Source organism: Scyliorhinus torazame, chromosome 27, assembly GCF_047496885.1.
Source record: "Scyliorhinus torazame isolate Kashiwa2021f chromosome 27, sScyTor2.1, whole genome shotgun sequence".
Taxonomy (NCBI): domain Eukaryota; kingdom Metazoa; phylum Chordata; class Chondrichthyes; order Carcharhiniformes; family Scyliorhinidae; genus Scyliorhinus; species Scyliorhinus torazame.
Window position 1 is genome coordinate 36,517,038 of NC_092733.1, and position 23,190 is coordinate 36,540,227.

A 23,190-nucleotide genomic window follows, 5' to 3' on the forward strand; every position below is an offset into this window, starting at 1 on the left:
GGGGGTTCAATTCCCGTACCAGCTGAGAATTCTGAATTCTCCCTCCGTGTGCCCGAACAGGCGCCGGAATGTGGCGACTGGGGGCTTTTCACAGTAACTTCATTGCAGTGTTAATGTAAGCCTACTTGTGACGCTAAAGATTATTATTATTAACATTGGTGAGGCCACAGCTGGAGCACTGTGCGCGTTTCTGGTCACCACATTACAGGAAGGCTGTGATTGCACTGGAGGGGGTTCAGAGGAGATTCATCAGGATGTTGCCTGGGATGGAACATTTAAGTTATGAAGAGAGGTTGGATAGGCTTGGGGTGTTTTCACTGGAGGGGAGAAGACTGGAGGGGCGACCTAATCGAGGTGGACAAGATTCTGAGGGGCCTGGACAGGGTGGATAGGGAGCAGCTGTCTCCCAGTGGCTGTTTAGCACAGGGCTAAATCGCTGGCTTTGAAAGCAGACCAAGGCAGGCCAGCAGCACGGTTCGATTCCCGTAACAGCCTCCCCGATCAGGCGCCGGAATGTGGCGACTAGGGGCTTTTCACAGTAACTTCATTTGAAGCCTACTCGTGACAATAAGCGATTTTCATTTTTCATTTCCTTAGTAGAAGGGTCGGTTACGAGGGGGACACAAGTTCAAGGTGAGGGACAGGAGGTTTAGGGGGGTTTTGAGGAAAAATGTTTTTCCCCAGAGGGTGGTGAGGGTCTGGAACGCACTGCCTGGGAGGGGGGTAGAGGCGAGTTGCGTCACATCAGTGCCTGGTTGAGTACTGGGCGCGTCACAACATTCAAGGCTCTGGGCCAAATGCTGGTAAATGGGATTAGGTAGGCAGGGCAGGTGTGTTTCATGCATAGGTGCGGACTCGATGGGCCGAAGGGCCTTGCGTGTGCTGTATTATTCTGTGATGAATGTAAATTGAGGGCAGCGATCCCAGCGCTGAAATGACAGCAGAAAGGACTGGAAGTACTCAGCCCAGCAGGCAGCATCTGTGGAGAGGGGAACAGAATGAATGTTTTTGCTTGATGACCTTTCAAAGCTGAGAAAACGTAGAGGTCGGATTTGAGCAAGGGGTGGGTGCGATAAGGGCAAAAGGAAGGTCTGTGATAGAGTGGAAGACGGGAGAGATTGAATGGTGGTCTTACAGAACCATAGGGAATGGCGATGGGGCAAGATGAACCAGGACAGGTGTTCGATTTGGAGGTAGGTGAGCACTTTGGTGATAGTGACCACAATTCGATTGTTTACTTTAGTGATGGAAAGGGATAGGTATATATCGCAGGGCAAGAGTTATATCTGGGGGAAAGGCAATTATGATGCGATGAAGCAAGACTTGGGATGCATCGGATGGAGAGGAAAACTGCAGGGGATGGGCACAATGGAAATGTGGAGCTTGTTCAAGGAACAGCTACTGCGTGTCCTTGATAAGTATGGACCTGTCGGGCAGGGAGGATGTGGTCGAGCGAGGGAACCATGGTTTTCTAAAGCAGTCGAAACACTTGTCAAGAGGAAGAAGGCGGCTTATGTAAAGATGAGACATGAAGGTTCAGTTAGGGCGCTCGAGAGTTACAAGTTAGCTAGGAAGGACCTAAAGAGAGAGCTAAGAAGAGCGAGGAGGGGACATGAGAAGTCTTTGGCAGGTAGGATCAAGGATAACCCTAAAGCTTTCTTAGGATATGTCAGGAATAAAAGAATGACGAGGGTAAGAGTCGGGCCAGTCAAGGACAGTAGTGGGAAGTTGTGCGTGGAGTCCGAGGAGATAGGAGAGGTGCTAAATGAATATTTTTCGTCAGTATTCACACAGGAAAAAGACAATGTTGTCGAGGAGAATACTGAGATTCAGGCTACTAGACCAGAAGGGCTTGAGGTTCATAAGGAGGAGGTGTCAACAATTCTGGAAAGGGTGAAAATAGATAAGTCCCCTGGGCCGGATGGGATTTATCCTAGGATTCTCTGGGAAGCTAGGGAGGAGATTGCTGAGCCTTTGGCTTTGATCTTTAAGTCATCTTTGTCAACAGGAATAGTGCCAGAAGACTGGAGGATAGCAAATGTTGTCCCCTTGTTCAAGAAGTGGAGTAGAGTAACTATAGACCAGTGAGCCTTACTTCTGTTGTGGGCAAAGTCTTGGAAAGGTTTATAAGAGATGGGGTGTATAATCATCTGGAAAGGAATAATTTGATTAGACATAGTCAACACGGTTTCGTGAAGGGTAGGTCGTGCCTCACAAACCTTATTGAATTATTTGAGAAGGTGACCAAACAGGTGGAGGAGGGTAAAGCAGTTGATGTGGTGTATATGGATTTCAGTAACGCGTTTGATAAGGTTCCCCACGGTAGGCTACTGCAGAAAATACGGAAGCATGGGATTCAGGGAGATTTAGCAGTTTGGATCAGAAATTGGCTAGCTGAAAGAAGACAATGGGTGGCGGTTGATGGGAAGTGTTCAGACTGGAGTCCAGTTACTAGTGGTGTACTGCAAGGATCTGTTTTGGGGCCACTGCTGTTATTTTTATAAATGACCTGGAGGAGGGCGTAGAAGGATGGGTGAGTAAATTTGCAGATGACACTAAAGTCGGTGGAGTTGTGGACAGTGCAGAAGGATGTTACAAGTTACAGAGGGACATAGATAAGCTGCAGCGCTGGGCTGAGAGGTGGCAAATGGAGTTTAATGCAGAAAAGTGTGAGGTGATTCATTTTGGAAGGAATAACAGGAAGACAGAGTACTGGGCTAATGATAAGATTCTTGGCAGTGTGGATGAGCAGAGAGATCTTGGTGTCCATGTACATAGATCCCTGAAAGTTGCCACCCAGGTTGAGAGGGTTGTTAAGAAGGCGTACGGTGTGTTAGCTTTTATTGGTAGAGGGATTGAGTTTCGGAGCCATGAGGTCATGTTGCAGCTGTACAAAACTCTGGTGCGGCCACGTTTGGAGTATTGCGTGCAATTCTGGTCGCCGCATTATAGGAAGGCTGTGGAAGCATTGGAATGGGTGCAGAGGAGATTTACCAGGATGTTGCCTGGTATGGAGGGAAGATATGAGGAAAAGCTGAGGGACTTGAGGCTGTTTTCGTTAGAGAGAAGAAGGTTAAGAGGTGACTTAATTGAGGCATACAAGATGATCAGAGGATTGGATAGGGTGGACAGTGAGAGCCTTTTTCCTCGGATGATGATGTCTAGCACGAGGGGACATAGCTGTAAATTGAGGGGAGATAGATATAGGACAGATGTCAGAGGTAGGTTCTTTACTCAGAGAGTAGTAAGGGCGTGGAATGCCCTGCCTGCAACAGTAGTGGACTCGCCAACACTAAGGGCATTCAAATGGTCATTGGATAGACATATGGACGATAAGGGAATGGTGTAGAAGGGCTTTAGAGTGGTTTCACAGGTCGGCGCAACATCGAGGGCCGAAGGGCCTGTACTGCGCTGTAATGTTCTATGTTCTAAATGTTCTGGAGCATGTGTGCTACTGTCTGAAAGTGGAAAAGGAAAAGGCAACAGTCTGGAAGGCTGTCAAGCCTCTGAGAGAATAAATTCTTATTCAAGCCCGCCTTATATGAGCACTCCCTTATTCTGGGACTGTGCCCTCTGGCCCTACACTCCCCCATGAGTGGAAACATTCCAACATTGACCCTGTCTAACTCCCTCAGATTGTCCCATTTTAAAGCTTCCCCTCTCACAGTTGGGCCCCAGTTGCACACTTTCTATCATTGGAGAGTTCTGATTGGTTTCAGGAACTCCAGCCTTTCCTCACTGGACATCCCCGGAATCAGCCCCGTGGATCTGGTGCAGCAGCTTTTTTTTAAAATATAAATTTAGAGTACCCAATTCATTTTTCCCAATTAAGGGGCAATTTAGCGCGGCCAATCCACCTACCCTGCACATCTTTGGGTTGTGGGGGTGAGACCCACGCAAACATGGAGAGAATGTGCAAACTCCACACGGACAGTGACCCAGAGCCGGGATCGAACCTGGGACCTCGGCGCCGTGAGGCAGCAGGGTTAACCACTGCGTCACCGTGCTGCCCGATCTTGGTGTGCATGTACACCCGTCCCTCAAGGTAGCAGAACAGGTGGATACAGTATTTAAGAAGGCATATGTCCTCTGAGGGAAATTTACTTCACCCTGTCTTTCACAGCGCATTCACAAGAGTAAATGTAAATATACTGTAGTTAATTTTAGTCCGTGCAACCATTTGTATCGCTGGAAATACAGGCTGGGCCTCCCTGAAGTTCCGTGTGCCGTTCACTAGATCTGAGGGTAATTGCTGACCCAGGACCCCTCGGAATGGGGACAGGGACAGCGAAATGGGGTTCAAGGGGATCGCCCCAGAGCTGGGATCAGCGCAATTCCCTCTGCGCTGCAGTATTTCTCAATGGGAAGCCTGAGTATCTGAAAGAAATGCTTCCGATTTCGATGTTTAACCAAATGAGAGAGAAAGGCAGAACTTTGACCCGAATGCAAAACATTAATGTTTGCCCCGGCAAGATTGCATTTGTTCAGCAGAACCTGAAGAGAAAAGCTAGCGGTTTCCACCGAAGGTACAGGACCAGCTATTGTCTAACGTTAATTTAATTTTGATATTTTATTTGTGTATGTGTGTGTCCTATTTAACCTTTTCCTCTCCGTGCAGAGTTCTGGGCCATTTTGAGAAGCCTCTGTTTCTCGAGCTGTGTAAGCACATGGTCTTCCAACAGTTCCAGCAGGGGGAGTACGCCATCCGTCCGGGCCAGGCGGACAACAGCATCTACGTGGTACAGGATGGCAAGTTGGAGCTCAGCCTGGTGGAAGCTGTAAGTTCAGTCGGGATAAAGGCGCAAATGAGCAGCAATGTTTTCCATCGATTTGTTAGTCCGGTTGATTTTCAGTGACGTCAATTTTAGAAGCTCAGTGAATCAACACGCACCCGTCAGCCTGCTTGAATGTACCTGTACTGCACCAGTTGCGTTGTCTCCAATCCCACTTGCTCCCTCACCAAAGTGCCATTGATGAGTCAGGGCCTTGGTCCTCTGGGAGGAAATGCACTGCGAGGTCAGCGTTCCCTGCCCATGCTGTCAAGTCCAAAGCTTTTCGTTTGCTTGTGATCAGCATTTCTTTATTCATGGGATGTGGGCGTCGCAGGCTGTGCCAGCATTTATTGCCCATCCCTAATCACCCTGGAGGGGGGCAGTTAAGAGTCACCCACATTGCTGTGGGTCTGGAGTCACATGTAGGCCAGACGGGGTAAGGATGGCAGATTTCCTTCCCTGAAGGGGCATTAGTGAATGGGGTTTTTACAACAATTGACAATGGCCATCATTAGACTTTTAATTCCACATGTTGTATTGAGTTTAAATTCCACCAGCTGCCGTGGTGGGATTCGAACCCGGGGCTCCAGATCATTAACGTGGGTTACAGGTCCAGCGACTATACCACTACGCCACCGCTTCATAGCCCTCAAGAGCCTCATCGCTCCGCAATCTCTGCCTGACTGACAATGGATCAGTTTCCTATCCTACCTTGTTGTGTTTAGTGCCCTGAAAAGACCCTCCCCGCGCCTTTTTCTCAATCACCAGCTGCGCTGTGCGGCCTCGATGATCGCCCACCTTTCGCCGGTAAAACCTTTGAGTCACGTTCCCGGGAGAGACCAACCCACCGAACGCTCCAGATGATGGACAAGATAATCTTTGCCTCACAGATTGAACACGAGCTGAAAATCCTGACTTAACCTCATTTGATCTGAAGGGTGGGGGTGGAGGGAGGGGTGGCAGAGGGCGGGGCTTTCCACGTACAGTTCCGGCCTCCAAATCTTCATTGGGGTTATACAAGAGTGAAATTGTTTTAAGTTGAGGACTGTTAAGGCAGGGGAGGAAAACTGGGCTGAGAGTGAGTGCAGTGAGTGAGTTGGCGCGTGGGTACAGGCAGTGGGCACTATGTAAGTGGCTGCAGAGGTGAGTTTCGGCAGGGTTGGAAGGAGAAAATGCAGCACTGTGGAGTGACTGAGATTCCGAGAACGTGGAAACCTGAATAAATTTTTACTCCTTTATGGGGTGGGTGTCGCTGGGAAGGCCAGCTCTCGGTTGCCCAGCACTAGTTGCTCTTGAACTGGGTGGCTTACTAGGCCATTTCGGAGGGCAGTTGAGAGTCAACCTCATAGCTGCCAACCGGCTGAGGTTGTCCAGAAAGGTCCCGCCTTCGCAACCTTGTCCCTTGTCTGAGGTGACCCTCAGGCTAAATCACCGCCAGTCAGCTGTCCCTGTCAAAGGGGAATGCGGCCTTGGGTCATCTGGACTATGGCGACTATACTTAGCCACTAGAGACTAGCTTTGTAATTCCATGTTTCTGAATTGAATTTAAAATCTCGCAGCTGCTCTGGTGGGATTTGAACCCATGTCCCAGTGCGTTAACCTGAGATTCTTGAGTACTAGTCTAGTGGCATTACCACTACGACACCTCCTCCCCAGTGTTAAATATGGTTAAATAACCCATTTCTGTGCTAGAACAATCTGTGACTCGAACACACTCGGGGTGATCTTATGGAGGTCTATAAAATAATGAGGGGCATAGATAAGGTAGATAGTCAACATCCTTTCCCAAAGGTACGGGAGTCTAAAACTAGAGCGCATAGGTTTAAGGTGAGGGGGAGAGATACAAAAGGGTCCAGAGGGGCACTTTTTTCACACACAGGGTGGTGAGTGTCTGGAGCGAGCTGCCAGAGGCAGGAGTAGAGGTGGGTACAATTTTGCCTTTTAAAAAGCATTTAGACAGTTATATGGGTTATGGAGGGATATGGGCCAAATATGGGCAGTTGGGACTAGCTTAGTGGTTAAAAACTGGGCAGCATGGACAAGCTGGGCCGAAGGGCCTGTTTCCATGCTGTAAACATCTATGATTCTATGACTAGTATCTCCATGGTTGGGAATATTTCCTTTGTGAAAGATTGTGTACAATACAGAACTTAGGGAAACATTTTGTCATCCAAACAGCATTGCGTAGAATCATAGAATTTACAGTGCAGTAGGAGGCCATTCGGCCCATCGAGTCTGCACCGGCCCTTGCAAAGAGCACCCTACTCAAGCCCACGTCTCTACCCTATCCCCGTAACCCAGTAACCCCCACTTAACCTTTTTGGACACTATGGGCAATTTATCATGGCCAAGCCACCTAACCTGCACATCTTTGGACTGTGGGAGGAGACCGGAGCACCCGGAGGAAATCCACGCAGACACGGGGAGAACGTGCAGACTCCGCACAGACAGTGGCCCAAGCCGGGAATCGAACCTGGGACCCAGGAGCTGTGAAGCAACAGTGCTAACCACTGTGCTACCTGGCCACCCTCAATTTTACTTTTTTTTTTAAAATGGAGGTTTTCAGCATATAAATCCTGTTTGTCCATCCAAAAAATGTTAATCCCTCCCAACCCTGGTGTTGGGTTTAAATTCCGTTCCTCCTCTTCATTCTCACTGGGGGCAATGAGAAGGTACTGGCACTGGTGCCTTCACCTGGAAGTTGTTTGGCATGGCGTGGAATCTGTCTGTGAGAACGGACTCTCAGTATCCCGAATTGGGAATTCGGTAACTGTCGATGCACTCGTCTCAACACCGCAATTACACAGGACATGTTTTCACCTCTTGTGTTTCTCCTGCAGGATGGAAAGGAGATTGTAGTGAAGGAGATTTTCCCTGGCGACAGTGTGCACAGTTTACTCAGCATTCTTGATGTCATTACAGTAAGTGACCGAGGTTTCTGCATGCTTACAGATTGAGACCATTTGCCTCGGCAGGCATGGTTGGGGAGTAACGGATTTTGTGGTATGCTAGTGCGATTTAGCCCAGGGATGTACATCCCAGACCCGACTCTCGGTGCCGTGCCTGACCTCACCGGGGACAGTTTTTTCCGTGGGCTACGGGGCTGCTGAGATGGGCCTGGATTCTGCAGCTGTCCCGATGGCTAATTGAACGACGATTTGACGCAAAACAGTTTCTGGTTTGCTGCTGCTGATCACAGTCTGATTCCTGCCAGAAGTGTGTATGCCGGGTAGAGACGGGACCATTGTGATGGTTTACAAGCCAGCATTAAACTTCTGGCTTCATGAGCGAATAATGGCCGATTAGCTGGGTGTGGGGAAGAGAGTGGACCCAGTGCTGAACGTGCACAGGTAATTAATTTTACTTTTGTGCAAGATAAATAGAAAACAGAGATGCCTATTTAGTTTAGTATAATTACCTGTTCCTGCAGAATAATATGTTCAGCTCCGGATGTATTGGGCAAGTGTAGACAGCACCGTTACGAGGTCACTTGACGCATCCAGCCTATATAGCTGCTTCAGGGAACTTACAGTAACATTTATGCCAGTTGTCATGTGAGAGTACTTTTAAGACATGGATGTTTAAGCAATGTACCTTTAAGAATACAGTGATGTCAGAGAGTGGGTGGGGCTCAGCTCAGTTCAGCCATTTTGCAGTCGGTGTTTTGCAGGTTTTTAGTTTCAGTTTTGAAAAGAACCTGGCTGGTTTTGCTGAGAGCAGTTTAAAAGTGCCTGGCTGTTTTGCTGTGAGTTGATTTAAAAAGTAGAAAGCCACGTTTAAGAAAGCAGATTGTGTGTGTCTGTGGGTTTCCAGAGAGCTGCATGAAGAAAAGCAAAGTGCTGGAGCTGAAATCAACCAAGCTAATACATCTCTGCCATTCTACAGAAACTATATATATCCTTTAACCTGATGTGATACTGTTTAAAGGTGTTAAGCCTCTTGGAAGTTTGAAGGAACATTTTAAGGAAGTATTTACTGTTGCAAGATTTTCTGAGTTGTCTTTGAAGTAAGGGGTGTTAAGAGATCCAATGTTTATTTAAGATGTTAAATTGAGTTCATGGAATAAACAGTGTTTTGTGTTTAAAAACCCACGTGTCCATAATTGTAATCCCACACCTGGGGAAACAGCCGTGTGCTCAGAAAAGCAACAAATTCATTAAAGGGTGAGGTTGGTTGAACTCCATGATACATTTTGGGGTTCTGAAAACGCCTCGCCCATAACAATTGGGGGCTCGAGGGGGATAAAAGTCTATCTATTGGATTGGCTTTTGTGAACTTAAAGACAGTGAAGGATTTTCCGGTGTGGTATTTTAGTTTAAGTGGGGCGAGTGTTGTGAACAAGGGCTCTTTCAGAGGCTCAGAAGTTTTTGGGGGTGGAGAATGTCACACATAGTACTTTACGGACAGAAACGAAAATCAGACTGTTAGATTTGGCAAGAACATTGCAGTTAACATTACCTGACAAAATGCGAAAAGCTGAGATAATTATGGCAGTGGTTAAGCATTTAAAGTTGGCTGAGATAGAGTTTGACTCATTGGAAATGGCAAAAATTCTGTTGGAAATTCAACAAATGGAACATCAGAAAGAATTAAAGCGGCTGGAATACGAGAGTGAGAGAGAGGAAAAAGAAAGAGAAAGAGAGAGAGGAAAAAGAAAAGGAGAGTGAAGAAAGGAGAAAAGAAAGAATAGTCCTAGTCGAACAAAAAGAAAAAGAAAGATACAGATCAGGGAAAAAGATAAAGAGAGGGAGTTTGAACTTCAGAAAATGGCCATGAAACATGACAATCTGTTAAAATTGGCAGACGTAAAGGGAAACGTACAGATGGATGATAGTGATGAGGATAGTGAGAAAGAGCATCATAGTCGAAGGCTTGGTGGGAATCTATTTAAATATGTCCAAGCATTGCCAAGGTTTGACGAGAAGGAAGTGGAAGCCTTTTTCATTTCATTTGAGAAGGTAGCTAAACAAATGAAATGGCCACAGGACATGTGGGTGTTACTGATTCAAACAAAGCTGGTAGATAGAGCTAGTGAAGTGTTTGCATCACTGCCGGAGGAGGTATCTGGAATGTATGAGGAGGTGAAGAAATCCATCTTAAGTGCATATGAGCTAATGCCTGAAGCTTCCAGACAAAGGTTTAGAAATTTAAGGAAAGAATTTGGTCAAACATACATGGAGTTTGAAAGGCTCAAACAGAGTAATTTTGATAGGTGGACGAGAGCTTTGAAAATAGACCAAACAAATGAAGCTCTCAGAGAAATTATACTTTTGGAGGAGTTTAAAAATTCAATTCCTGATGTAGTGAGAACTCATGTGGAAGAACAGAGGGTTAAAACTGCGAGATTAGCAGCGGAAATGGCAGATGATTATGAATTAGTTCATAGATCAAAGATTGGTTTCCGACATCAGTTTCAGCCGGTGAGGGATAGAAACTGGGGGCATGAGAAATATTCAAATGGTAAAGGTAAAGTTGATCTGATGGGAGACAGTAAAGAGAGTGTACCTCAGATTAAAAAAGAAATCCAGGAGGGTGGAAAAGAAATGAAAGGTTTCAGATGTTTTCACTGTAACAAACTAGGCCATGTAAAGTCACAGTGTTGGTGGTTGAAGAAAAGCACTGGGAAGGCTGATGTGGTAAAACAGGATAAGACAGTGGGGTTTGTTAGTGGTAAAGGAAGGTCCAAGGGAAGCGAAGGAGGTGCAAACGATTGTACAGCCTGTTCAAGAAGAAATTGTTAAGAAGGTGCCAGATGTCTTTAAAGAACTTACTTGGGTGGGTAAAGTTTACTCGTGTATCAGGAGGAGCAGGTAAAGAAGTCACAATTTTAAGAGATACAGGGGCTAGTCAATCTTTAATGATAAGAGATGAGGAATTATGTAGTTTGGGAAGAATGTTGCCAGAAAAGGTGGTAATATGTGGAATTCAGGGTGTGAGGAGCAGCGTTCCATTATATAAGGTGAGGTTGGAAAGTCCAGTGAAGATTGGTGAAGTGGTAGTAGGAATAATAGATAAACCATCTTGTCCAGGAAGACAGTTTATCTTGGGTAATGATATAGCTGGACCGCAGGTGGGAGTGATGCCTACTGTGGTTGATAAGCCAGTGGACAATCAGTCAACTGAAGTGTTGAAGGACGAATACCCTGGGACTTTTCCGGATTGTGTAGTAACAAGGTCGCAAAGTCACAGGTTAAGACAAGAGGAGAAATCAAAGAGTGAAGATGACGTTGAAGTGCAATTATCAGAAACTATTTTTGATCAGATGGTTGAAAAAGAGCAAAAACAGGTGGAGGATGAGGCCGATATTTCTAGTTCAGAAAAATTGGCGGAGTTACAACAGAAAGATGTAGAAATAAAACGGATAAATCAGAAAGCATATACGGAAGAGGAATCTGAGAGTATGTCACACATGTCAAATGATAGGCAAACCTCAAGCAGTGATAAAACCAGCGCCCTTAATACCCATTCCAGCATTTGAGGAACCTTTTACAAGGGTCCTAATCGATTGTGTATCATAGAATTTACAGTGCCAAAGGAGGCCATTCAGCCCATCGAGTCTGCACCGGCTCTTGGAAAGAGCACCCTACCCAAGGTCAACACCTCCACCCTATCCCCATAACCCAGTAACCCCACCCAACACTAAGGGCAATTTTGTACACTAAGGGCAATTTATCATGGCCAATCCACCTAACCCGCACATCTTTGGACTGTGGGAGGAAACCGGAGCACCCGGAGGAAACCCACGCACACACGGGGAGGATGTGCAGACTCCGCACAGACAGTGATCCAAGCCGGAATCGAACCTGGGACCCTGGAGCTGTGAAGCAATTGTGCTATCCACAAGGCTACCGTGCTGCCCCTACCGGTAGAACCGCTTCCTAAAAAAAAGTGGGAATCAATATCTTTTGACTGTAATGGATGCGTCTACTTGGTTTCCAGAGGCCATTCCAGTGTGTAATATTACAGCTAAAAAGATTGTGGAGGAGTTGCTTAAATTCTTTACTAGATATGGACTACCCATAAAAATTCAATCGGATCAAGGAACGAATTTTACTTCAAAGTTATTCAAGGAAGTTATGGATAGCTTAGGAATAAAACAATTTAAATCAACTGCGTACCATCCAGAATCGCAGGGAGCGTTAGAAAGGTGGCATCAGACATTAAAGACAATGTTGAGGGCGTATTGTGACGATTATCCAGAGGATTGGGATAAAGGAATTCCATTCGTATTGTTTGCAATTAGGGATGCACCTAATGAGTCTACCAAATTTAGTCCTTTTGAACTAATTTTTGGTCATGAGGTAAGAGGACCACTTAAATTGATTGAGGAAAAATTGGTGGGTGAGAAATCGGAAATTACACTATTGGATTAAGTGTCAAATTTTAGGGAACGATTAAATAGAGCAGGTGAATTGGCCAGACAGCATTTGAAAGTTGCACAAAATGCGATGAAACGGGTCGCGGACAAGAAATCCAAAGTTCATAGTTTTGCCAGTGGAGATAAAGTTTTAGTGTTGTTACCAGTGGTAGGGGAGCCTTTAAAAGCTAGGTTTTGTGGACTGTATCAGATTGAAAGGAAATTAAGTGAGGTGAATTATGTGGCATAAACACCAGACTCACTGAGTGTGTCATGTGAATATGCTTAAAAGGTACTTTGAAAGGGAAGGAGAGAAAAAAAGAGGTTTTAATGATTCTAACTCAGTGACAAACCAAATCCAGATGACTGTGAATTTGACATACCTCAAATTAAATTGGAAAATGAGGATGTTCTCAAAAATTGGGATAAATTGTTAAGTTACCTTCCAGGGGAAAAACGAACTGACCTGAAAAAGTTATTGATGTCACATGGGCAAGTTTGTAGAGATAAATTGGGAAGTACTAAAATGGCTATACATGATGTAGATGTGGGAAATGCTGTTCCTGTCAAACACCATCCATATGGACTTAACCCGTTAAAATTGGCACAGGTTAACAAAGAGATTGAGAGTATGCTGAAGAATGGCATAATTGAAGTGGGTTGCAGCCAATGGAGCTCACCCATAGTGATGGTACCTAAATAAGATGGTACCCAATGGTTGTGGGTGGACTATCAAAAGGTGAATGCAGTTACAAGAACGGACTCTTATCCTATCCCACGTTTGAAGGAGTGCATTGAGAAAGTGGGACAATCTGCTTTTAGTTCCAACTTCCAGACATGGAAAGAACATTTAAAACATCGTATGGAGTTCTTCGATCGACTTCAGGTGGCAGGTTTGGTGATGAACCTAGCCGAAAGTGAATTTGGAGAAGCCCGAATCACTTTCCTTGCGGAATTTCCGATACCCTCAAGATGAAGGGAGATAATGCGATTTCTTAGCATGAGTGGATTTGATCGAACAGTTGTGCAAAGGATTAGTGGCGTGACTACTCCACTGAAGGACTTGCTAAAGATACCTAATAGATTTCAATGGACAGCGGACTTTCAGCAGGCATTTGACTGCCTGAAAGCTGTGATCACCAATGCTCCTGTATTGGAAAATTGCAAGGGACTCTGGTCAGATTGAACTAAAGTATCTGATACTAAAGAGAAATACCGAGGAGTAGAGGAATGGATGGATCATGCCTGGCTGTTTTGCTGTGAGCTGATTAAAAAGTAGAAAGCCAGGTTTAAGAAAGCAGTTTGGGTGTGTCTGTGGGTTTCCAGAGAGCTGCATGAAGAAAAGCAAGGTGCTGGAGCTGAAATCAACCAAGCTAATACATCTCTGCCATTCTACAGAAACTATATATATCCTTTAACCTGATGTGATACTGTTTAAAGGTGTTAAGTCTCTTGGAAGTTTGAAGGAACATTTTAAGGAAGTTTTTACTGTTGCAAGATTTTCTGAGTTGTATTTGAAGTAAGGGGTGTTAAGAGATCCAATGTTTATTTAAGATGTTAAGTTGAGTTCATGGAATAAACAGTGTTTTGTGTTTAAAAACCCACGTGTCCATAATTGTAATCCAACACCTAGGGGAAAAGCCGTGTTCTCGGAAAAGCAACAAATCCATTAAAGGGTGAGGTTGGTTGAACTCCATGATACGTTTTGGGGTTCTGAAAACGCCTTGCCCATAACACGGTCATTATTCCAACATGTGAGAATGTTCGGAATTTTTAAAATTCTGTATAAGCGTTTTACCTTGAGTCCTTCAGCTCGGCAAATCCAGTGAAATCCGTCTATCAATAAATAACTGGCATCCAGATATACTTGCCGAGTGATCATGGCTGATAGCTGTAATGTCAGGTAGCTCACGCATCTTCTCTACTGTTGTAGCACTCCGTATCCTTCACCCGATGTCTATGTATTTACATTGTGTATTTATCTTAAGGGGCTGGTTTAGCACTGGGCTAAATCGCTGGCTTTGAAAGCAGACCGAGGCAGGCCAGCAGCGCGGGTTCAATTCCCGTACCAGCCTCCCCGAACAGGCGCCGGAATGTGGCGACTAGGGGCTTTTCACAGGAACTTCATTTGAAGCCTACTTGTGACAATAAGTGATTTTCATTTCATTTCATGTCCTATGTATTTTCACGAATGGAGCGATCTCTCTGGACTGTATGCAGAACAATACTTTCGCTGTACCTCCATCCACGTGACAAATCAATATCTAAAACCATGAGTGTTCTGTGCCTGGCTGTGTCTCGACTCATTGGGTGCCCTGGGGTTTAGAGTTTGGGTGGAAGCATGGGCAGACGCGTAGTGGTCTGGCAGGACCGTGTGTTGCGGGTGTTGGGAATAACCTTGGGTGTTTTTGAATTGTTGCAGGGTCACCAACGACCGTACAAAACTGTATCGGCCCGAGCTGCTGAAGTGTCGACAGTTCTTTGTCTGCCGGTGGAGGCCTTTCATGCAATTTTCGAGAAGTATCCAGAGAGCTTGGTCAGGGTGGTACAGGTGAGAGCTGTCCATTGCACAAGACTTTTTACCCCTTTCTTCAAAGATGCATAGGTAAATTCAAACAGACGTCCTCACGGAGCTGTGCAGTTTGCAAAGGCGATTCCAGTGCTGGTTGTGTAAGAATAGGCAGCTGGAAACTGGGTACAAACTCAAAATGCAACCCTTTTCATTGCCATCAAGTCCATACTCAGGAGGCACGGTGGCGCAGTGGTTAGCACTTCTGCCTCACGGTACGAGGACCCGGGTCCGTTCCCAGCCCCGAGTCACTGTCCCATGTGAAGTTTGCGTTTTCTTCCCGTGTCTGCGTGGTTCTCGCCCCCACAACCGAAAATGATGTGCAGGGTAGGTGAATTGGCCACGCTAAATTGGCCCTTAGTTGGGAAACAAAAGAATTGGATGCTGTAAAAAAAAAAAAAAAAAAAAAAAAAAGTCCACTCCCTAGTTATTCAAATCTAGGTCAATGAAAACATTTCCCTAAATCAAAGCCATATACTGTGAGTAAGTGTTCTGATCTATTTGTAGTTTTACACTGAGGATTTACTGCATTAAACTCTCCCAATGTGTTACACAGAACTGGGAGAATGAGGGACGATGATGAAAGCTTTGGAAGTGGGGAGGGGTTGCAGGAGAGATGGAGATGCTGGGTGGGGAGGGTTGTGAGGTGTGTGGGAGAGTGTTGGGATGCGTCAGCACTCCCTACTTGCAGCAAGTTTTAACAGCAAAAAGTGTACAGAGGGAGAGCTCTGAGAAGGTTGTGGGGAGCAGAACCTGATGGAATCGTTTTGAAGTGGATGTCTTTTATGAATGGACTTGCAGATGACAGCCCCAACAATCAACAACCTGGGGCTTACCATTGATCAGAAACTGAACTGGACTAGCCATATTAATACTGTGGCTACCAGGGCAGGTCGGAAGCCGTGTGAATTAAAGCATACAATTCCCAAGAGATATTTGTAGATTTAAGCAAATGGACAAAACAATGGCAAGTGGATTTTCAAGGAAGGCAGACGTGAACATTGGGAATGAAAGAGGATCGGAACAGGGTACTTTAGAATCCATAGAATTCTTACAGCGCAGAACGAGGCCTTTTGGTCCATCAAGTCTGCCGGCCCTCTGAGCGAGCACCCCATCCAGGTCCACCCCCCTACTCTGTCCCGGTAACCCCTCCTAACCTGCAAATCCCTGGACACTAAGGACAATGTATCATGACCAATCCTGGTGGACTGTGGGAGGGAAACTGGAACACTCGGAGGAAACCCATGCAGACAAGGGGGAGAACGTTCAAACTCCACAGTCACCTGAGGCCGGAATTGAACCCGGGTCCCAGGAGGCATGAGGCAGCAGTGCTAACCACTGAGCCACCTGAGATGGGAATGTGGAATTTGAAACGCAAACCGATTAGCCGTGATCTTATTTATTTACTTTTTTTATCTAGAGGGGATGGCAGGGAAGGTAGTGCAATGTTCCTACCGCAGAATGTTTGAGGTGAGGGACGCCGTCAGTGTCCCTGCTGATTTCATCTGTGGGAAGTGCACCCATCTTCAGCTCCTCAGAAACCGCGTTAGGGAACTGGAGCTGGATGAACTTCGGATCATTCGGGAGGCAGAGGTGGTCATAGATAGAAGCTTCAAGGATGTAGTTACTCCGAAGAATAAAGATAGATGGGTGACGGTGAGAGGGGCTGGGAGGAAGCAGTCAGTACAGGGATCCCCTGTGGTCGTTCCCCTTAGTAACAAGTATGCCGCTTTGGATACTGTTGCGGAGGACGACTTACCAGGGGTAAGCCATGGGGTGCAGGTCTCTGGCACAGTGTCTGTCCCTGTTGCTCAGAAGGGAAGGGGGGAGAGGAGTAGAGCATTAGTCATTGGAGACTCCATAGTTAGGGGGATAGACAGGAGATTCTGTGGGAACGAGAGAGACTCGCGGTTGGTGTGTTGCCTCCCAGGTGCCAGGGTGCGTGATGTCTCGGATCGTGTTTTCGGGATCCTTAAGGGGGAGGGGGAGCAGCCCCAAGTCGTGGTCCACATAGGTACCACGACATAGGTAGGAAAAGGGATAGGGATGTAAGGCAGGAATTCAGGGAGCTAGGGTGGAAACTTAGATCTAGGACAAACAGTGTTATTATCTCTGGGTTGTTACCTGTGCCACATGATAGCGAGACGAGGAATAGGGAAAGAGAGGAGTTGAACGCGTGGCTACAGGGATGGTGCAGGAGGGAGCGATTCACATTTCTGGATAATTGGGGCTCATTCTGGGGTTGGTGGGACTTCTACAAACGGGATGGTCTACACCTGGACCAGAGGGGTACCAATATCCTGGGGGGGAAATTTGCTAATGCCCTTCGGGAGAGTTTAAACTAGTTCAGCAGGGGCTTGGGAACCTGAATTGTGGCTCCAGTATACAGGAGGTTTCATAGATTATCATAGGATTTACAGTGCAGAAGGAGGCCATTCGGCCCATCGAGTCTGCACCGGCTCTTGGAAAGAGCATCCTACCCAAGGTCAACACCTCCACCCTATCCCCATAACCCAGTAACCCCACCCAACACTAAGGGCAATTTTGGACACTTAGGGCAATTTATCATAGCCAATCCACCTAACCACATCTTTGGACTGTGGGAGGAAACCGGAGCACCCGGAGGAAACCCACGCACACACGGGGAGGATGTGCAGACTCCGCACAGACAGTGACCCAAGCCGGAATCGAACCTGGGTCCCTGGAGCTGTGAAGCAATTGTGCTATCCACAATGCTACCGTGCTGCCCCACGGTTGAGAGTAGTGAGGCCATGAGTAAGGTTTTAAAGTTGCAGGAGTGTACCGGCAGGCAGGAAGGTGGTTTAAAGTGTGTCTTCAATGCCAGGAGCATCCGGAATAAGGTTGGTACCTGGGACTTCGATGTTGTGGCCATTTCGGAGACATGGACAGAGCAGGGACAGGGATGGTTGTTGCAGGTGCCGGGGTTTAGATATTTCAGTAAGCTCAGGGAAGGTGGTAAAAGAGGGGGAGGGGTGGCATTGTTAGTCAAGGACAGTATTACGGTGGTAGAAAGGACGTTTGATGAGGACTCGTCGATTAAGGTAGTATGGGCTGAGGTTAGAAACAGGAAAAGAGAGGTCACCCTGTTAGGGGTTTTCTATAGGCCTCCGAAAAGTTCCGGAGATGTAGAGGAAAGGATTGCAAAGATGATTCTGGATAGGAGCGAAAGCAACAGGGTAGTTGTTATGGGGGACTTTAACTTTCCAAATATTGACTGGAAACGCGATAGTTCGAGTACTTTACATGGGTCCGTTTTTGTCCAATGTGTGCAGGAGGGTTTCCTGACACAGTATGTAGATAGGCCAACGAGAGGCGAGGCCGTATTGGATTTGGTACTGGGTAATGAACCAGGACAGATGTTAGATTTGGAGGTAGGTGAGCACTTTGGTGATGGTGACCACAATTCGATTACGTTTACTTTAGTGATGGAAAGGGATAGGTATATACCGCAGGGCAAGAGTTATATCTGGGGGAAAGGCAATTATGACGCGATAAGGCAAGACTTAGGATGCATGGGATGGAGAGGAAAACTGCAGGGGATGGGCACAATGGAAATGTGGAGCTTGTTCAAGGAACAGCTACTGCGTGTCCTTGATAAGTATGTACCTGTCAGGCAGGGAGGAAGTGGTCGAGCAAGGGAACCGTGGTTTACTAAGGCAGTCGAAACACTTGTCAAGAGGAAGAAGGAGGCTTATGTAAAGATGAGACATGAAGGTTCAGTAAGGGCGCTCGAGAGTTACAAGTTATCTTGGAAGGACCTAAAGAGAGAGCTAAGAAGAGCCACGAGGGGACATGAGAAGTCTTTGGCAGGTAGGATCAAGGATAACCCTAAAGCTTTCTATAGATATGTCAGGAATAAAAGAATGACTAGGGTAAGAGTAGGGCCAGTCAATGACAGTAGTGGGAAGTTGTGCGTGGAGTCAGAGGAGATAGGAGAGGTGCTAAATGAATATTTTTCGTCAGTATTCACACAGGAAAAAGACAATGTTGTCGAGGAGAATACTGAGATTCAGGCTACTCGACCAGAAGGGCTTGAGGTTCATAAGGAGGAGGTGACAACAATTCTGGAAAGGGTGAAAATAGATAAGTCCCCTGGGCCGGATGGGATTTATCCTAGGATTCTCTGGGAAGCTAGGGAGGAGATTGCTGAGCCTTTGGCTTTGATCTTTAAGTCATCTTTGTCAACAGGAGGATAGCAAATGTTGTCCCCTTGTTCAAGAAGGGGAGTAGAGACAACCACGGTAACTATAGACCAGTGAGCCTTACTTCTGTTGTGGGCAAAGTCTTGGAAAGGTGTATAATCATCTGGAAAGGAATAATTTGATTAGACATAGTCAACACGGTTTCGTGAAGGGTAGGTCGTGCCTCACAAACCTTATTGAATTATTTGAGAAGGTGACCAAACAGGTGGAGGAGGGTAAAGCAGTTGATGTGGTGTATATGGATTTCAGTAAAGCGTTTGATAAGGTTCCCCACGGTAGGCTACTGCAGAAAATACGGAAGCATGGGATTCAGGGAGATTTAGCAGTTTGGATCAGAAATTGGCTAGCTGGAAGAAGACAAAGGGTGGTGGTTGATGGGGAATGTTCAGACTGGAGTCCAGTTACTAGTGGTGTACCACAAGGATCTGTTTTGGGGCCACTGCTGTTTGTCAATTTTATAAATGACCTGGAGGAGGGCGTAGAAGGATGGGTGAGTAAATTTGCAGATGACACTAAAGTCGGTGGAGTTGTGGACAGTGCGGAAGGATGTTACAAGTTACAGAGGGACATAGATAAGCTGCAGTGCTGGGCTGAGAGGTGGCAAATGGAGTTTAATGCAGAAAAGTGAGAGGTAATTCATTTTGGAAGGAATAACAGGAAGACAGAGTACTGGGCTAATGATCAGATTCTTGGCAGTGTGGATGAGCAGAGAGATCTCTGTGTCCATGTACATAGATCCCTGAAAGTTGCCACTCAGGTTGAGAGGGTTGTTAAGAAGGCGTACGGTGTGTTAGCTTTTATTGGTAGAGGGATTGAGTTTCGGAGCCATGAGGTCATGTTGCAGCTGTACAAAACTCTGGTGCGGCCGCATTTGGAGTATTGTGTGCAATTCTGATCGCCGCATTATAGGAAGGATGTGGAAGCATTGGAAATGGTGCAGAGGAGATTTACCAGGATGTTGCCTGGTATGGAGGGAAGATATGAGGAAAAGCTGAGGGACTTGAGGCTGTTTTCGTTAGAGAGAAGAAGGTTAAGAGGAGACTTAATTGAGGCATGCAAGATGATCAGACGATTAGATAGGGTGGACAGTGAGAGCCTTTTTCCTTGGATGGTGATGTCTAGCACGAGGGGACATAGCTTTAAATTGAGGCGAGATAGATATAGGACAGATGTCAGAGGTAGGTTCTTTACTCAGAGAGTAGTAAGGGTGTGGAATGCCCTGCCTGCAGCAGTAGTGGACTCGCCAACACTAAGGGCATTCAAATGGTCATTGGATAGACATATGGACGATAAGGGAATAGTGTAGATGGGCTTTAGAGCGGTTTCACAGGTCGGCGCAACATCGAGGGCCGAAGGGCCTGTACTGCGCTGTAATGTTCTATGTTCTGTTGACTGGCGGAATAGGCTCGAGGGACCGAGTGGCCTAGTCCGTCCCCTATTCCATATATTTGAACAGCCAATGGCTTTTTAGGCGTGAAATTTGAAATCCCTTTGCACAAGAGCTTGGCCCTCTTCTGGAAATGGCAATTGATGCTCGATCACATGTTGTTGTTGTCTACAGGTATGATATGCAAAGGTGGATATATGGAGTTAGGCTTCAAATCAGCCATTATTGTGTTGAATATTGGAACGGGCCCGAGGAGCTAAATGGCCTGGTCCTGTTTGGAGAGGTTGAGGGATTAACTGACCGTTTCAGCGGCTGTGACGGTTGAGTTCAGTGATGTGCGTTGGAGCGAGCTGTTTCAGTCCATTCTGCAACGAGACCCTTTCTGCTTTATGTCTCCGTCCTTGGTGAAATTGCAAACGTTGAATTGAAATTTCTCCACTAGGCGAAGGAGTGCCCTTCCTTTGCAGGCTTAAAAAATTGCTGGGCCATCGTCGTGCCAAATTACAAAGTGCCCCCTCGCTGCAGCTGCGGCCTAATAAGGTTGTTAATGATGTTGAGGTTCGGCTGGCTTTAACATGAAGGTGGTGGGGGTGGGGCCGAGCACCATTTGAGTGCGTGACCCATCGCTGATTAGCATCGGTGCTTCCAGTAAGACTGAGAGTGATTGATGATCACAACGAACTCTGCCGAGACGCATCCTTTGGTTGCCTCACATGTTGATATCAGTCAGAAGCATCATTCAAGTTGTATTGTAACCCCCCCCCCCCCCCCCCCCCCCCCCACCCCCACCCCACCCCACCCCGGTCTGTGGTGGCTAATTATACATTCTTGTCTCTGCCAGATAATCATGGTGCGACTACAGAGAGTGACCTTCGTGGCTCTACATAACTATCTCGGCTTGACCAATGAGCTCTTCATTCAGGTGACTTCTGTCGTTCTCTTTGTTCAAAACTGTGACGCCACCTGTCTGAAATTTGGGTGTGTGGGGGGGGTTGGGATTGGGGGTTGGGGGTGGGGTCTTGGGTTAGGGTTGGGGGTTGGGTTGGAGTGGGGGTGGGGTTGGGGGTGGGGTTGGGGGTTGGTACCTCTCTGGGGGTTGATTGTTTGGGGAGGGGGGTTGGCTCCTCTGGGGAATGATATTTTGTGGGTCGGGGTTGGGGGGGGTGGGAGGGGGTGGCTGTTGGTACCTCTGGGAGCTCTGTTGGGAGGGGGTTGGCTGCTCTGATGGTTGATGGGTGGGGGTGGGTGAGTTAGCCATTCTGATGATGAATGTGGTGAGAGAGAGGCGGCCACTCCACTGTTCTTGGTGAAAATTAAATCACTCCAAGTTTCCCTCTGTGTGTTAGTGGGTGAGGAATCACTGTGTAACTGACTGTGTGTTAGTGGGTGAGGGATCACTGTGTAACTGACTGTGTTAGTGGGTGAGGGATCACTGTAACCGACTGTGTTAGTGGGTGAGGAATCACTGTGTAACTGACTGTTAGTGGGTGAGGAATCACTGTGTAACTGACTGTGTGTTAGTGGGTGAGGAATCACTGTGTAACTGACTGTGTTAGTGGGTGAGGAATCACTGTGTAACCGACTGTGTTAGTGGGTGAGGAATCACTGTGTAACTGACTGTGTTAGTGGGAGAGGAATCACTGTGTAACTGACTGTGTGTTAGTGGGAGAGGGATCACTGTGTAACCGACTGTGTTAGTGGGTGAGGAATCACTGTGTAACTGACTGTGTGTTAGTGGGTGAGCGATCACTGTGTAACCAACTGTGTTAGTGGGTGAGGGATCACTGTGTAACCGACTGTGTTAGTGGGTGAGGGATCACTGTGTAACTGACTGTGTTAGTGGGTGAGGAATCACTGTGTAACTGACTGTGTTAGTGGGTGAGGAATCACTGTGTAACCGACTGTTAGTGGGTGAGGAATCACTGTGTAACCGACTGTGTGTTAGTGGGTGAGGGATCACTGTGTAACTGACTGTGTGTTAGTGGCTGAGGAATCACTGTGTAACAGACTGTGTGTTAGTGGGTGAGGGATCACTGTGTAACTGACTGTGTGTTAGTGGCTGAGGAATCACTGTGTAACTGATTGTGTGTCTGTGGGTGAGGAATCACTGTAACCGACTGTGTGTTAGTGGGTGAGGGATCACTGTGTAACTGATTGTGTGTTAGTGGCTGAGGAATCACTGTGTAACTGATTGTGTGTCTGTGGGTGAGGAATCACTGTAACCGACTGTGTGTTAGTGGGTGAGGGATCACTGTGTAACTGATTGTGTGTTAGTGGCTGAGGAATCACTGTGTAACTGACTGTGTTAGTGGGTGAGGAATCACTGTGTAACCGTCTGTGTGTTAGTAGGTGAGGGATCACTGTGTAACTGATTGTGTGTTAGTGGGTGAGGGATCACTGTGTAACTGATTGTGTGTTAGTGGCTGAGGAATCACTGTGTAACTGACTGTGTTAGTGGGTGAGGAATCACTGTAACCGACTGTGTGTTAGTGGGTGAGGAGCCACTGTGTAACTGACTGTCTGTGGGTGAGGAATCACTGTGTAACTGACTGTGTGTTAGTGGGTGAGGAATCACTGTGTAACTGACTGTCTGTGGGTGAGGAATCACTGTGTAACTGACTGTTTGTTAGTGGGTGAGGGATCACTGTGTAACTGTGTTAGTGGGTGAGGAATCACTGTGTAACTGACTGCGTTAATGGGTGAGGAATCACTGTGTAACCGACTGTGTTAGTGGGTGAGGAATCACTGTGTAACTGATTGTGTGTCTGTGGGTGAGGAATCACTGTGTAACTGACTGTGTGTTAGTGGGTGAGGATTCACTGTAACCGACTGTGTGTTAGTGGGTGAGGGATCACTGTGTAACCGACTGTGTGTTAGTGGGT

At 46.8% G+C, this 23,190-nt stretch overlaps 2 protein-coding genes across 2 annotated transcripts in view; one reads left to right on the plus strand and one right to left on the minus strand.

The window, feature by feature from the left end:
- The window catches only part of LOC140403402 (uncharacterized), a 960,939-nt gene that overhangs the window by 570,171 nt on the left and 367,578 nt on the right, over positions 1–23,190 (minus strand). The gene's annotated exons all lie outside the window — the stretch shown is intronic.
- LOC140403208 (patatin-like phospholipase domain-containing protein 6) overlaps positions 1–23,190 on the plus strand; it is a 198,380-nt gene that overhangs the window by 36,373 nt on the left and 138,817 nt on the right. Inside the window, exons 8-11 of the mRNA XM_072490961.1 lie at positions 4,619–4,778; positions 7,613–7,693; positions 14,552–14,680; positions 21,150–21,230. Of these exons, the coding sequence (XP_072347062.1) occupies positions 4,619–4,778; positions 7,613–7,693; positions 14,552–14,680; positions 21,150–21,230 (451 nt within the window). The remainder of the gene's footprint in view (positions 1–4,618; positions 4,779–7,612; positions 7,694–14,551; positions 14,681–21,149; positions 21,231–23,190) is intronic.